This window comes from Hevea brasiliensis, chromosome 5, assembly GCF_030052815.1.
Source record: "Hevea brasiliensis isolate MT/VB/25A 57/8 chromosome 5, ASM3005281v1, whole genome shotgun sequence".
In the NCBI taxonomy this organism is placed as follows: domain Eukaryota; kingdom Viridiplantae; phylum Streptophyta; class Magnoliopsida; order Malpighiales; family Euphorbiaceae; genus Hevea; species Hevea brasiliensis.
In genome coordinates this window covers 3,154,746-3,171,385 of record NC_079497.1, presented here as the reverse complement: position 1 = coordinate 3,171,385, position 16,640 = coordinate 3,154,746, and the positions used below count along the sequence as shown (strand labels likewise).

Genomic DNA, 16,640 nt, shown 5'->3' with positions numbered 1-16,640 from the left:
AGTTGTTGGTGGCCATCTATAAAAAAAAAACTATGAATCCAAGAGAATCTTTTTTTTTTTTTTTTTTGGAGTAATCCAAGCGAGTCTATTCAGCCTGTAATGGCGAAAAAACTTGGCAGTTGGCACAACATTTAGCCCTGAAGTTAGTGGGGAAGTTTAATTTAATTTATTTTTAATTTTTTATTTAAATTAATTTAAAAATTTTAATTTAATTCTAATTTAACTTAAAAATTAAAATTTATGAATTAAATTTTATAATTTATTAATTTAAATAAAAAGTTTAATTTTTTGATTTTATAATTAAATTTCTTGATTTAATTCTTAAAAATTAAAAAATTAAATCTCTTAATTTTTTAAAAATTTAAATTAAATTAAACTTAAATTAAAATTTTTAAATTAAATTAAAGATAACAATGAGCTCTCTCCTTCAATACTACACCACACGAAATTAAATTAAATATAACTAAATTGATTTAAAAAAAAAAACTTTATATGGTAGTAATTTAATTGGGGATAATCTTTCACAATCTGCAACGAATCTTCAAAAATTGGAAAGAACAAGGGGTTGCACTTCCTTGCACATGCCCATTGGATTGCTAGAAGCTTCGTTTAAAAAAAAATTATAAAAAATTAATTCAATTATCACATAATTATATTATTTAAAAATTATTTTTATATTTTTAAAGTAAAAAAAATTAAATTCTTTTATCTATTAAATTTTAAATATTAAAAATAAAAAATATATTATATATATTATTTATGTTATGAATTTTACATTTAATTTATTATAAATTTTAAATATAATATATATTTATAATAGAATTCAGACTAAAATTTATATTTATGTCAAATTAAACCATATAATTGTTATAGCTCAATCAAATTTGTGTCATGCGATCATATCATATCATCCAAACGAGGCAGCGGTAAAATTGTTAATAAAACGAGGGCATTATAGTAATTACGATACATCTGATGTTCCTATTTCAATGATAAAACCCTAATTTCCAATCTTTAAAACCCTTGTTTGACTGCAACGCCATCGCAAACTCCTCTTTCATCGCTACGACTCTCTCTTCTCCTTCTTCTTCTTCATTGAAGCTCTTCTGATCATAACTGCCTTTCAGAGTAGCCATGTGAATCGTAATACAATTTCATAATTGGCTTAGTTAGGAGGCAGAGATCAAACTGTTTGATCAATCTAGGGTTGGTCATTCATAATCCAAGGCCTTTTTGAGGGGACAATCTTGCTATTCCTCTATTGATTGTCCTCCAAGCAGCCTTAGACATCTAAGCAGAAAAGAAAGATCTCCAGGTTTAATTCTTTATTTATTTATTTATTTATTTAAATATCATAAATTACATTGCCTCCGAATAACCAGAAGGTTCATTAACACGATACCGTTTGGTTCAGACAGAGGCGAAGATCAATCCGAATCAGTTTGAGGGAGAGGAAAATTTTCCTTCCTTTCCTTTCCTAGATAGATTCGAACATTTGTTTTTCTCATAATTTTAAGAAGTTAAAAACAAAAACCAGACGAATTCTGCGTTAGGTTAAACCAAACCAATTTCAAAGTGAAGTTCGCTGTAATAGGTATGTGGGATAAGAAATCTCTATTTCTTGCCAATTGCATCCATGATCAACCTTCTTTTTATGCATTGATGTGGCCGTGGATATAAAGCTGTCTCATGAATTATATGGTCCTTTTCTTCGTGAGTTTGTGTGATGAAAAGAAGTTGAACAGTAACTGAAAGTTGAGAGAGACGCCAACAAGCAACTTTCAATAAATATTGACAAGCAATTGGGCCCTTAATCAATTTTTTCTACCACAAGCCTTATCGGTGAATGAATCTATAATCTTATCACAAGGAATCTCATCATATCGTTTGTAGATGCTACAGAGACTGGCTAAACAAGTCCACTAACAAAGATAATTGTTGAAATTAGGTTATTAAACCCACCCAAATCATTACAAGAGAGTGTGGGCCTAATGCCACCTTAATTTCCATCATAATTTCATAACATGGCTTCATCATTTGTTTCCAGTGTTTTAGACCTTTCTCTCCTTTTCCTTATAAGCTTCTTCTTTTTTGAGAATCTTCATTGCTGCTTGAAAAAGTTTTGAATTCCACCTTAAAACAGTGTTTATTGTTCTATTCAAAGAGTTTGAGTTGCGGTATTATTAATTTTTTTTAATTTATCATATTTATATAATTAATAAATAAATATTTATATTGAAAACAATACTATTCTTTTTTATAATAATATAAAATATTATTTTTATAACTTATAAATAAAATTATTATCAATCAATAATTATTAAAATCATTCGATGAATACAATTGAGATAAATTTTTAATTATTCATTATCTTATCAGTTAGCCACGTGTATCTAATTTAGTTTAAGACTAACTAATATTAATAATATAATATTTACTGCTTAATTATTATAATATATTAAATAAAATATAATTTAATTATAAAAAATATTTAATTGTAAGGTCTAATTATAAAAGAATATAAAAATAATATTAATTAAAAAGTTAAATTAATTAACCCATCTAAAAAAAAGTAACACTATTTTATAGTAATAGGTTTAATTTTATATGTATACACTCATTGTTTTAACATATTTTTTTTAATTTAAATTTAATATATTATAAATTACATCAAAATTTAAGAACAAAGTAATTTTAATTTTTTGTTACTTATAAATTAAATTTACACATTTAATAAACTAACAAATCTAAATAAATGTTATGAAAAGTCTATAAATATTATTTTTGGATAACAATAATAATTACAAAATTATAACAATAGGATAATAATAATGTCAATCAAAATCTTAATATTTTAAATTAGTGTTTATATTGAAAAAAATAAAATACTAAAAAAATAATTTAAATTCATATACCTTAAGTTGTTTAAAATTTATAATAAATAAATAAAAATTTTAAAAACTGATTTAATAAAATAAAACTCATAAATAAAAATTTGATTGTAATTCAAGTGTTTCTTCTAATTCAAAAAATTTAACTAATTAAAAAAATGAAATAGTAAAAATTATTTTAAAATTATCTCAATAAAAATAAAAATTATTAAATAATTTATAAGTTATTAGAAAATAATATATATATATATATATATATATATATATATATATATATATATATATATTAAAAAAATAGAAAAAAATGCAAAAAATCTCTGACTGTCTAGGAAGATGTGAAATGATGCAATTAGAGGAAGGAATCTGCAAAAAATAATTACAATTTGGGCAAAATAAAATAAATAAATAAAAATAAAAGCAAAGGAAAATTTTTACTCTTCTTAGGAACATTAAAAGTGAGTCTATAATAATAATAATAATAATAATTTATTAAACTATAAATTATTGCCTAAAAATAAAATCTTAATTTTCTTATTGTGAATGAAAAGTGCATTTAGCTCAAGATATAGGTCATATACATTCAATAGAAAAAGAAATTATTCGATTTTTTTCTTTTGCTTTCTTTCCTTCCAAACAAATATAGATTAATCTAATTCTTGCTTTTCTAGTACTTTCCTCTTTAGTTGATTTTAATCAAAACCCTCTCATTCTTAAGGACATAGAAACCAAACAGAATCATTTTTTTATATATATATTTTTTATTTTTGAAGGAAAAAAGATTGGTAAATTGCAAAAAAAAAAACATATAATTTTAATTTTCAATTTCCTTAATTTTTATCAGACAAAATTAAAGCACAATAAATAAATAAATAAATAAGTAAATCGAAATTGAAGAATATAATTGCGTAACAAAGGTGATGAAATGGACAATTCGTTGACATCCAAATTAGAAAAACAAAATAAATAAATAAATTCTCATTCAAACACATAGACCCAAAATTAATTTTGACATTTTCTGATCATGATTTTTTTAATTGGAATTGTTCTGATGTTATTATGAGGGACACCTAACTCAATACCTATCTTGCAAAGCCAACTATACATGGCACCCAACATGTACTTCCAAACCCCAATTGGGCTTTCACATCACCACTTCTAGTGAACCCCATGTCACCACACCAGTTTTGAAAATTAATCACCCTATGCCTTCCATTTTTTTCTAATAATATCAATGGGTGTATGAGTAACTCACCGCATCAAGTGGGTCATCACTCAATAAATCTCTTTTGTTTGCATAGTTGGGTTGTTCCATCAATCACTTTCTCCTCTTCATGGCTTATAGAAAAAATATCTTCAATTAAATTTCATTAGCTAGGTAATGACTAAAACATCCCCACATTTCATACTGAGTTTTGCATTATGCAAAATTTTGTAAATATTCTAAATATTATTTAGGGACTCCTGAATTAGAAGACATTTGCTTGGGTCAATGGCCACAATACAAGCTTTTTGCTAGTGCTAGAAGCGGATCACAATAAAGATACCAACCTCTTATAAGTGGCTTGTACATAAGCATAGGGAATCTCTAATACACAGGATTCATCAGAATCTATACACAAGTAAATATCTCATATATACTGCTTTTTATATGTACAAAATATGAAGAGAAAACCATAAATAAAAGCTTACATATAGGCATAATAGATTCATCACCACAATTGACAGCAAGGAACAATTGGGATTGTTCTGTGATATGAGTTTTGCTTCAAAGACCATCATAGTAACCTCCATAAGTTATGTGAGCTCTAGAAATGGGAACTCCTCTTACTGTTGTAATTGCTTCATTGAATTTTGTTGCATGGTGAATCACTTGCTTAATCCTCTACAACAAATAGTAAAACATGTCATGTTCTACTTGATCAAGGATTATACCCAGTTGATCAGGGATTCTCGATCAAGAAATCAAATTGAGCATCCTAAAACACCATTTTTAAAGTCTACCTAAGTGATCTATGAAATTAGTTCTAAATATGCACAAAGTAATATGCTTTATAAAGAAAAAAAGAAAATGGGTAATCTAAAAAATTTTCAGAAACACAAGAAGAAGATAGTTACAAACCTTGTCTTCATTGAAACTCTGGAACCTCAGCTTTTGGTTCTGTTGCTGATTGTTTCTTTGGTGGCTTCCAAATATGATGATACAAACAGTAGCAGCTGCAATACCAAAGGAGCAAATTGCTCCAATCCCATTCAAGCTCCACTTCCATAAATTCAAGCCACTATTACTCTCCTCCCAATTAACCTCTTCCACTTCCTTAATTTCTTTTTCATTCTTGTTTCTTGGGGAACAAATCTTGGTTTCCAAGGCATCACCTGTATCCTCAAAGTTAAACTTGCCAGCATCAATTTGAGGAGGCACAAAACCTTTGGTTGTTGGGGACTTTGGAGAGTCCATTTTCATGTCGACAAATTCATTTTCCTTCATTTTCTTGAAGAAAACTTGGGAAACTTGGTCTTGATCAGCTTCTTTTGAAGCTATATCAGGACCTTTGACTTCTGGCATGATCAAAGAAGGCACCACCTTGATGTCAATAGGCTTTGATTTGTCTTGTTGATCCTTACCAGTTGTGATTCTTGTTGTTTCCAACTGAAATGGAACTGGAACAAGTTGGTTAGGCACCATCCTTGAATTTTTTGGGGGTGAAGATGGGCACACAAAGTAGTTCATATCGAACACACTTTTCGAATTGGAGCTACGATTGCTTGCCGCAAAATTCTTTTTTTCACCATCTTCACGGTAATCAAGAAATCCCCCATGGGGCAAAATTTCCCATTCTTCAAGATCCATTTCTAAGAGGGAAAATTCTTTTTCTTTCTTGGAAAATATAATTGGATCAATATATGATGATTATGATCTAGGGTTGAATTATTGATCAAAGAAGGTGGGTTTTTCATGGGGTATTGTGTAGAATTTCATTAGTAAAGGGCCACCGCAGCATGGTGTCTTCTAGCTTTTTGGAGCGTTAATTTAAGATTGAACCCAGAGGCAAGAAAGATAAGTCTGAGATCTTATCCTTACAAAAGGTGCCAATTAGGAGGTGGTCCATTGGGACCCACTTAAGAGAATGCCTTCTTTCATAGGGTTCCTGTGGGTATTTCTTTTTGATTTTCATATCATGCGAGTTTGATTACTGTAATGTTACTTTAGATAAATTTTAGTCAACAGTAATGGTCGCTGATCAAAATGTGGTGACAGGCAAGCCCATAAGTTGTTTTTTTAAGGTGTTTTTTTAATGAAACATTCTAGAGAGAAAAAGAGAGAAAGTGAGAGAGAAGGGCTTGTTTTTTTCTAGAGATTCCTTCACAGAGAACCACTCTAATCAAGGGAAGGAGAGCAGTGGTTGCTGGTGAAAGTTTTACTTGGAATGAAAGTGACTGGTTAGGCTATTGAAGAGAAAAGTGGAAAAAGATGAAAGTGTAATCTCCACAACTGTCCATAGGATGGTATCCCTTCCACTTTTACATTAATCAAAGTTATTTTTTTTTTAAGTAATAATAATATTTTTTCAGGAGAATCTTTAAAATGAATATTAATTAGTATTATCGCAATATAAAAAGAAATTAATAATAATAATAATAATAATAATAATAATAATCTTGTTAATTGTGTGGATATATTAGAACAAAATAATGGAGTTAGTTGATTATAAAAGGTTAAAAACCAATGCTTCTTGAATACTCAAGTCTTAATGCCTATAGCAGATTAGCAGTCACAAATAGCTTTTAAAGCAATTTTAACGTTCTCATTACTTGATAGGCAATGTTTGTTTCATATGCATCCAGCTGAATTGATTGAACCATTCCATGTGTTTGTCTTGTTGGAGAGGCAACGTTTGCTTGTATTTCGCCTCTTCCATCCACTCTCATGCACAGCATACATACATGTGGCTTGCAAGTTAAACCCTTGAAGGAGAATTTTATTTTTGGTTGTTTTCTAATTGGGACAACAAGACGTTGCAAGCAAACAGCCTACAATCCGGTTGTTGTCACGAATCAAGATGGGTTGAAATTTATGATTAAAATTTCAAATCATACATAAAATTTTTTTATAATATTTTATAATAATACATTTCGAAAGTTGGGGCCAGACAAGAGAAATGAAGAAAAACGTCACAGATGCAGAAGCAAAATTTTGCAGATTTAGTTTCAGATTGAAGTTGGAATAATGGGGAAGCAAGCCAATCCAAATTTGCAAGGCCTAAACAAATCCCTGAAGAAGAGGCATAACTGGTATGGTAATTCACCACTAGTAAGAGAAAAATGCAATAGCCCAAACATGCTTTGGTTCCACAGATGTGTAAAAGGTTCCTCCAAATGACAAATAATATACAAATAGCGCAAAGCTGTTCTCAAATTTACATGCCTGTTTTACTTCCTCCCAAAACTCAAAAAAAGGACAACAGCTTCACCTATAATCATCAGCGCTAATCATTATAAAATTTTAACAAGGGGGAGAGAGGGAGAGACTATGTTAAACATTATCTCATCATTAAGCCCTTTCCTGACCTCATTCAAATCCCACATCTATGTTAGGATTGTGACCTGCCTGATGATGAAGATTCACCCAATGAAACAGAAGCCAATGAAGCCCAAACCCGGCAATTTTTGGCACCTTCATGAAAGTTCCTTGTCTTGCATACTCTTAGTTTGGTCCAGATCCAGATCCTCCTTACATCAATCATATGCAATATACGACCAAATAATTGACTTGTCTCACCAAATATTTCCAAGTTGAAATGAGGAAGGTATGATGCATAAAAAGCCTTGAGACGAGATAACCCTTTTGGAGATATAAATATCAGTACTCGTAAACAAAGGAACAACATGGCTAATACTAAGTAAGTTTCCCTTTTCATCATCTCCTCCAAGGAAGACCCATCCCATTGCTGCATGATTGATTCTTCACAACTACCCAAACTTGTTGGCTCGTCTTCAGCAAAATACTGAACTGGTTTGAGTCCTGAATTACAGATAGGTTGGTTATGAAACAGGAATTATAAATTTTACCGATGACTCCTAAACTAGCTTCAGTTTTACGGTGCTGAGGTTCTGGCATGCAATGATAATGTGACAGACAAATAGCTCAATGTTTAAATATCTTTCATAGAAGAAGATTCACCTGTTGTTTTCTCATAAAATTGAACAAGGGATTGGAGATTCTTCGGCCCATGATATTGCACCTTTGATGTCTGGTTGACCATTAATAACGATGGCAAGCTGTGAATTCCATATCTTGAAAATACACTGCAAAGAAAAATGATATAACATTGATATCAAGAGAAATTACAGCTTAATCAAACACAACCTTGGCTTTTTGATGCAACCTCTAAAGAACAATTATTTGTAAAGATTGCAACACATAGATAAAACGTATTAGAAATGCCAAAATCATAGGGCCGCACACCTTGTTAATAGGGAGTATGCCTAAAAAGTTCAGTAGAAGTCCACCCAGAGACAGCAATGAATTAAAGAAATGGGGAATAATAAATAATCTCAAAAATCTCATCTACTTTCTTCCTATATTTGTAAACACAAGTGAGTATTTCAACTTACAACTACAAAATTTAGAGAGAGAAACTATTTGCAAATTCATGCATGTGTAAAACTACAAAAAGCGAAGATTATCTCAAAAGATTACATCCCAGTTGATTTATATCATGACATATTGTTACATTAAGTCATGTTAATGGCATCATACCTCGGGAGGGCTGAAGATTGCTCAATGGCCAAATGCTCTATTTGAGGGAACATTGAACCAAGCACATTAAATCTAGGACGCATACTGCATGAAAATGGGCACCAGGAAACATAGAAGAGTATAGCTGTGTACGAGTTTCTCTGTTTTGAAGTCAAAGCTCTATCCAGGAAGTTCCCACTGACCTATTGACAATAAGCAATATATAATTCAGCACTATATAATAAAGTAAAACAAGAGGACCATTTGAGACCAATCAAACCCAGAGACAAAGTGATCATTATGCTAGCAACGGCAGAGAAATGACGATAGAAAATAGATTTTTAAGCAAGTCATAGAACCTGGTGTAGATAGATGATAAATTATGTTATATATAAATGTGGATCAAAGCCAGTGATGTTAATTTGGAAAGAAATGAGGACAGAAAAGGAAAAAAGCAACATGGAAAGAAAGGCCAATACACAAACTTGATCAAGAGACAGAACATACTTTGAATCATAATGCCACAAATATCATAATTTAATTCCAGGTGGAACCAGCTGACAGTGTTAAAGTTATTTTTAAGAAACTATAAGAAAAGAAACACGGATGGAGCTGAGATACAAGACTATAATGCCACAAATAATCATAATTTAATAACTAAATTCAATTTTCACAACTTGTATTCAGCATAATGTATAGAATTCAATTTCATTTAGACCATTTTATGTGGTTGGAATCAAACTAATTAATGTGATTTGAACTGAAATTGCAATTCACACAAAGTGGACAAATAGCAATTCATATTTATTTCAACGTCATTATAAATTTATCTATGAACATGCTTCACTTTAAATTACCTGTTCATAATGTTTAACAAATGCTCACAACTTTCCTTCTTTTACTTGCATTTTTAGCCAGTAGTGTGGAAAATTCATTTCAATTTAACTTTGTTCTTCCAACTAGGCAACTACTGAACTGAAATGCAAATTCAACTCATCATAATATAACAAATGTGAAGTCAGTGTTAATTCATTCATGAATTTGTCCCAGACATTTAGTAAACAAAAAATATCATGCATTTCCAATGAGGCTTTCTGGCACCAAAGCGGTGAATACAAAATGACAAAGGCAACTCTTGGGATAGGATGAGGCTAGAATTGAGATTTTGTTGGTTTTTCCAAGATGAAGCCATAATGTGGACTGTCCAGAAAAAAGAGGCCAGTGCTCCATGACTTATATGGTACACACTAGACATAAATTTCAAGAAGAATCGGAAGAATATCATGACACTTCACTGAATAAGCACCAAAAAGCAATTAAAATTTCAATGCCTCTACAACTTGATCAAAAAGAAATCCTGAATTTTTTTAAAATAATTTAACAAATAAATCCACGCTTTTTTCAGGCCCAGCAGACCTAATTATGTTGAGGCTAATGAACTATACTTTTAGTAGTTTTGGGGCAAAATAAAATTCTATTTGACGCATCAAACTAGAAAATATATATCCATTTCCAAAATGCACCAAAGAATTTTAGAGTTTCAGTGGGGTTAGAAGCAGTGTACATCCGCATTTGGTGGTACATCCCTTTTGCTTTTAATTTACTTGTTATGGAAAGTCAATATTATATTCCTATTTAGTTTAGGATTTATATTGTTATGTGTTAATTTATTTAGAAAGAAAGAGAATACAAGAAGGAAATAGAGGAAAAGGCAAAACCAAAAAAGGCTACATCTTTACTCAATTTCCGTTTAACTTCTCATAATGCATGGTACATATTTATAATGAAAAACTACAAGATATAGATAGGGAAGACTTCTAACTAATGAGGGATTCTCCACAAGATGGACTCATCCCTTGAATTAAGTAGATAATAACTATCCCTTAAATTAAGGAATCTCATCAATTCCAACACTCCCTCTTGACGAGGTTCTTATTGAAACCAAAGACCAACTCATATGCACCATAAAAGCCTCCAAAGACTGCAACAAGTCCAGCAACTAAGCAGGTTTACCAACACCCTCAAAGGGTATGTGGAATGGATCAGCAACTCTCTTGGCTAAGCTCCCTTCTCCACATCAAAAGCTGGAGGGAGAAAAAAAGATGTTAGGGACTTAAACCCGAGGAAAATAGCTTTTGGGATTCAAGCCCATAGCTTTTGAGAAGAAAACCAGAATAGAGACTTTAACCCTTTGCTCTGATAAAAGAGAAGAACATAGTAGGGACTTCAACCCTTGGCTTTGGAAAATATGAAGGAGAGTATAATAAGGAAACAAATCCCAGAATTTCAAAGAGAACAAAGCCAAGAGGGATAAAAAAACAAAAGACCCAGTGACTGTGCAGGCTCTATCTGAGGTCATCAGAGTGTGGCGACGTGGCCAGTGGCGGTGAAGTAAGAAAAGGTGGTTGGAGGAGTGCTCATGCGTCAGCGCGTGGATCTAGGGCCAAAACTCTGTGGCGGCATATGGGGGCTCATGATGGTGCTTCAGGTGACCGGATTCTTAGGGGATAGTCGTCGACACTTGATGCTTCTTCTGAGGTAGTAGGTGAGGCACAATCTGTCACGCACCTGCCCTAAAGAATGGAGAGGCACTCTGACTCTCCCCTAACAAACTAGGGAAGAAGAAGAAGAGAGAGAAGGCAAAACCAAAAAAGGCTACACCTTTACTCAATTTCCATTAACTTCTCATAATGCATGGTACATATTTAAAATGAAAAACTACAAGAAATAGATAAGGAAGGCTTCTAACTAATATGGGATTCTTTACAAGATGGACTAATCCCTTGTATTAATTAGATAATAACCATCCCTTAAATTAACGAACCTCATCAATTCCAACATCATGGAAAATCAGAATTCCTATTTAGTATAGGATTTATATTCCTATATAGGTAGGTTTTATATTACTAATGAAGTAGAGTAATTATAGGAGATTATATAAAAAATAAGTAATCCTTTATTTTATAAAAGTAATCAAAATAAAGATGTAGTTTCTGATATATTTTTTTTTCTCTTCTCTTCTCTTCCTTTCTTCCCTTTCATCCTTTTTCTTCTTTTCATTCTTAAATCTTAACATGGTATTAGAGCTTGAAATCTGAATTTTTTTTTTGTTTGCTTCCCTATTTGTTCTTAGGTTAACCTACTGGAGTCTTCAAATCACTCATTTAGGGTGACTTTTTCATCTCACCACCAGTCCCAAAGGACTTCCAAGCCGCCGATCAACCTACACGCAAAGTCAGGTCATCAGACTCCCAAAAAGTGAAGCTCACATGCCAGATCCAGGTTTCTAGTGCTGCCTCACACACCGGCGAGTGACAGTGCGTTCAGCATTGACTCGTGCATTGGCTTCTTCTCCAGCTTCGAATCTTCTATTTCAGCACATTGGCGTGAACCATGATCCTGCTTGGTGATTTGAGTTTTAGCAACTTAGAGAGTGTTGTGTGTGGGTTTTGTCTCAACTTCTACTTTGTTTTGGTTATGTTTTTTTTTTTTTTTTTCCCTTTTTTATAACTTCGCTTGGAGATTGTTCTTTTGTGATTTGGTATCCCTGTTGCATTCTAGTAAACTGCCACTTGATTTGTTAAGCTTTGAGGGTGTTTCTAGAAATATTGGGTTTCGGCTCCTTTTTGTTTCAGCAAATACAATTGCTAAGTTTGTTTCTAACAGCTAGTTGTGATTAATTTTTGTTTTTTGGGTATTTTGGGTTCTCTATTTCAAGTGATATTTTTATTGCTTTCCTAAAAGCATTCTCCTACTAATTGTAAGCTATTTCTGAATTTTGGGTGACTATTTTGAGATATGATGATTTATAATAAGGGTGATACTAAGTCTATGATTTCCAACAAGATTCTGATGATGACTAAAATATCAATCATAAGTTCAATGGTTTGAATTACTTGGAAGTTGAAATTCCTGTGTTTTGGGTTTTGTGTTTGCTATTTATTGGAGGTCCTATTTTGATTATAACTTTTGTTTGGTGTGGGTGTTTGGATTTGGACAATCATCGTATCACAGCTCTATGAGCTGTTAGGTAAACATTCATCTACTGTTATTTTTTCTTGCCAATATTACCTTTGGAGACAAAAGCACAACCCAATGAGCTGTTTTGTGTTAATGTTTTCTCGTCGGCATCGCCTTTGGAGAGGACTTGTCTTTTATGTTAGCGCCTTTGTGCCTTTGTGCAAGTGTTTCTGAATTCGGCATGCAGTACTGTTACTTTGTGTTATTGATCCTAAGGGATCATTGGACCTTAAGGGATAACTGGACCTGTTGCAGTCTTCTAAGAAGAATCTCATACAGGGAATAGTGTTGGAACTGATGAGATTACATTTTTAGGGGGAGTGTTAAGACAAGGCAATATTATATTCCCGTTTAGTGTAGAATTTATATTGTTATGGAACGTCAAAATTCCTATTTAGTGTAGGATTTATATTCCTAGATAGGTAGGTTTTATATTCCTAATTACGTAGAGCATTTATAGGAGATTTGTACATAAATGTGCAATCTTTTATTTTATATAAGTAATGATAATAAAGATGTAGTTTATGCTTTCTTTCTCTTCTCTTCCTATCTTCTCTTTCTTTCTTTTTCTTTTTTCTTATTCTTAAATCTTAAAGAGTACTCATTCTCAATCATTATGTTACTCGAACTCGGGTACGAGCATCGGAAATGAATACATATCCATGTGTTAGACTTGTGAACTTTCTAAATTAAAAATATGGGGATATGGATCTAAATAGATACGGGTGCTCAGATACGCTATGTAGGTCGAAAGGGTTGAAGTAATTTACCCAAAAAGAGCCAAACACAACTAAAAATTGTGATATGCAACCATTGGGTTCTTGAAATATTCAAAATTTTTTAACTCTTTTTGTACCTATCCATAATTCAAAGTTGCATTCTCTTTTTAACTTGTTTTTTATGTATCCTTTACACATATTCCATGTCGTGTTGACACGGCTACAGCAAGGCAAAATGAAGAGTTGAAGTATCAGAGCTTAATTTGATTCCTCCTTGTGCGCTGACATATCCATCTTAGCATTTTATCCCTATCATACTCATTTGTGGCATGTTGGTTTTTTCCCATCACACATCATTTTTAATCAAATTGCAGTTTTTAGAACTTTTCATTTAAGTTAGCATTTTTTTTTTAAAACAAATAAGACATAGCACTTCTCCGTTTCAATTCTCCTATGTTCCTATCTTAATCACTCTCCCAAGATTTCCACTGCTATGTTTTTAATGTTTGTAGACAACACCAATTCCATAAACATGGCTTTTACATCTGTATCCGGGTTCTATCCTCATATTGCAATAGCTTATTCTGCAAAACCAAATGTTTCTCACCTCTTACTCTTAGATTCCACCACCTTGTCCTATAGAGCCTAGAAGCTGCTTTTTTCCCAATCAAAATTTATGAATAATCAAACAACCCAATAGTAGAAAATCAAAGGTCAACCAAGCAGTAGCCCATATTGCAATCCCAAAAATTTCCCCACAAACTCAATACCTGACATGTTAATTGTTCAACAATAACTGGCAAACAAAACCTAAAAGCCCAAATACCCATAATCAAAGATCAACGAGTGGATCAAACTAAAATCACTAGAACATGAAATCTCATCAAATTAACCCATCAAACAAAACAACTACCTCTTAATCCACGAACAAACGCAAAATAACTAAGAATAACATTTGTACCAATTGACATTTAAAAAAAATGAAAACCAGAATAATCACCAATAACCCAATCAAAGCAATGAAAGTTATATATATATATATATATATATATATATAAACAAGAGAAAGATGAAAACGTACCTCGAGAGGGGGATATGGAGAGATCGAAAGAGAGCATTGAGATAGAAGTTTAAATAAAAAGAAAGCAGATTCATCAGGGCAAATAGATTCCGAGGCTGACAGGAATGGAATCGAAGACAAAGCCCCAATATAAAACAAGAGAACAGAAAGCGTAGCCATTAAAGGGGCACAAATCGACAAAAAACAATATCTCGAAGGCAAATTTGAGAAACCCAAAAGACCAAACAACAAAAAAGGGTTACAGAGGATGAACAGACCAAGCAGAAAAACAAGACGAAGGAAGAAAGAAATGGCGATCTCTCTCTTTGCGTTAATTTAATAAAACAATGACAAAAATGTTGAAAATTGGTATTGGTTTTTTTATTGGTTCTGTCTCTGTGGAACCTTCTCTGTATAACTCAGAAACTCTCCCTCTCACAGAAAGCCAATATTAGACAATAGCCATGAAGATCTGGCATTGAGGGTGGGTGAGTGGGTGTTAAGGGGAATGTATTCTGCCCAGACAAACTGGGCCTATGGCCAACCTTTCCCATTTAGTTAATATGAGAATAAGATTTAATTATTACATAATTAATTTTATATTATTTAATTATAAATTTTTTATAAATTAATAATTATAAAAAATTATTTTATGTCATTAAAATTTTTATTTGAATAAAATATAAAAAAAACATGTGCTTTCAATTTTTTTTATGATGAATCATACATTCCAAAGGAATGAATCAAATTATTGAATTTTTTTTTATCTAAGAAATTCTATAATAAAGATTATACCTTTTTTTTTATTAAATTCCTACAAATTGATACAATTTTTTTGTTTAGATTTCAAACCAAATTTATGTGTACATTCATATCACATTATCATATTTTAAAATAGTCAAATAACATTATTTTTTTAAATATATTTTTCCTCTTTATTTCTTAAAGAATAATAAAGGATACTCTTTGTCTTTTTTACTTATTCTCTAAGAATTTTTAAATTATTTATGATTATTAAAAATTCAATAATAAAATAAAGCTGAGGCTAGAAATTAAGTCAGTGTCATAAACTTGAAAAAATTATTTTTTGTCATGCGTCATATTTAAGTTAGTAAGAAATTTAATTTAAAAATTATTATTTATTTTATTTCATATTTTATTTAATAATAAATTTAAATAATATTTTTTTCTTTTAAGTTTAAAAATTGCCATGGTTATAAATTTAAAAGAAAAAATATATCGGGTGTCATATTTTGCAAGCGAATTTACTAAGTATCTCAATTTTAAAATAATACTCATTGCGAATAACAATAACCAAAGTAATTAACAGTATAATAATAATAATAATAATAATAATAATAATAATAATAATTAGTATTTATGTTATTTTTGTTGTTTCTTAAATATTAGTAAAATATTTAATATTTTTTAGAATATTTTTTATTATTATATCTATTATCGTTAATAAATTTTCTAGTAATATACAATTTTTTAAATATAATTATTTTGTAAAAATATTATATTGTTATATGTTTTGAAAGATTATTTTAAAAAATAATTAAAAATTATTTAAAAATATAAATTTAATTTAATTTTAATGGGCATATAATTATTCAAAACCTTAATATAAATTTAATATAATTAATTAAAAATTTTATTATTAATAAAATTTTATACTGTGATTTTTTTGAAATATAAAAATTAATACTAAATTATTTTATTAAAATAAAGAGTAAATAAGTCATACAATATAATGACAAAATACTAATTTTATTCATTACTTATAAAAATAAAACAGATAAATAAGGCAATAAGTAATAATAACAAATCAAGGTTATAACAAATGAAGTAAAAAGAAAAAATAAAAGTAAATTTAAAAAAAAAAAAAAAGTGGTTCATGAAATCTCATTCATTGGGAGAGTATTTTGATACCAATAAAAAATATAAATTATTATTTTAATATTTATAATATTTTTATCAAATATTTATATTTAAAATTATTATATAAATAATTAATCACTAATAAATACATATATTTATTTATAAATATACACTTAAATTGATAAAAAATTTATTTTATTTTTTATATAATAAAATTTTCATTTTAATAAATAAAGTTAAAAAATTATCCAAATGCGAGATATTTCATCCCCGTTTCCAAACAGGCCACAAAATCTCCTGTCAAGTAAAATAAACAAAGCGTCGGGTTTTGC

General features: G+C 30.3%; 2 protein-coding genes, 1 long non-coding RNA gene and 2 other non-coding genes across 5 annotated transcripts; 3 read left to right on the top strand and 2 right to left on the bottom strand.

The window, feature by feature from the left end:
- The first annotated feature begins 894 nt into the window (after positions 1 to 894).
- Positions 895 to 1,628, top strand: LOC110668942 (uncharacterized). Its single transcript, XR_002497600.2, has 2 exons — positions 895 to 1,315; positions 1,415 to 1,628. It is a non-coding gene; the product is annotated as an uncharacterized LOC110668942 (long non-coding RNA).
- LOC131180519 (small nucleolar RNA U19) lies at positions 1,159 to 1,292 on the top strand. The gene has a single exon (XR_009149286.1). It is a non-coding gene; the product is annotated as a small nucleolar RNA U19 (small nucleolar RNA).
- Positions 1,364 to 1,497, top strand: LOC131180527 (small nucleolar RNA snoR138). Its single transcript, XR_009149294.1, has one exon. It is a non-coding gene; the product is annotated as a small nucleolar RNA snoR138 (small nucleolar RNA).
- Positions 1,629 to 4,420: 2,792 nt separating the features above from the next.
- On the bottom strand, positions 4,421 to 5,982 carry LOC110668936 (uncharacterized). The gene is made up of 2 exons (XM_021830357.2): positions 5,011 to 5,982; positions 4,421 to 4,773 (listed from the first exon to the last, which is right to left on the bottom strand). Exons 1-2 carry the CDS (start codon positions 5,737 to 5,739, stop codon positions 4,657 to 4,659), a joined length of 846 nt encoding a protein of 281 aa, XP_021686049.2. The 5' UTR covers positions 5,740 to 5,982; the 3' UTR covers positions 4,421 to 4,656.
- A 1,230-nt stretch (positions 5,983 to 7,212) lies between these two features.
- LOC110668932 (5'-adenylylsulfate reductase-like 7) lies at positions 7,213 to 14,960 on the bottom strand. Its single transcript, XM_021830348.2, has 4 exons — positions 14,449 to 14,960; positions 8,650 to 8,831; positions 8,071 to 8,195; positions 7,213 to 7,911 (listed from the first exon to the last, which is right to left on the bottom strand). Exons 1-4 carry the CDS (start codon positions 14,605 to 14,607, stop codon positions 7,481 to 7,483), a joined length of 897 nt encoding a protein of 298 aa, XP_021686040.2. The 5' UTR covers positions 14,608 to 14,960; the 3' UTR covers positions 7,213 to 7,480.
- Positions 14,961 to 16,640: the final 1,680 nt, after the last annotated feature.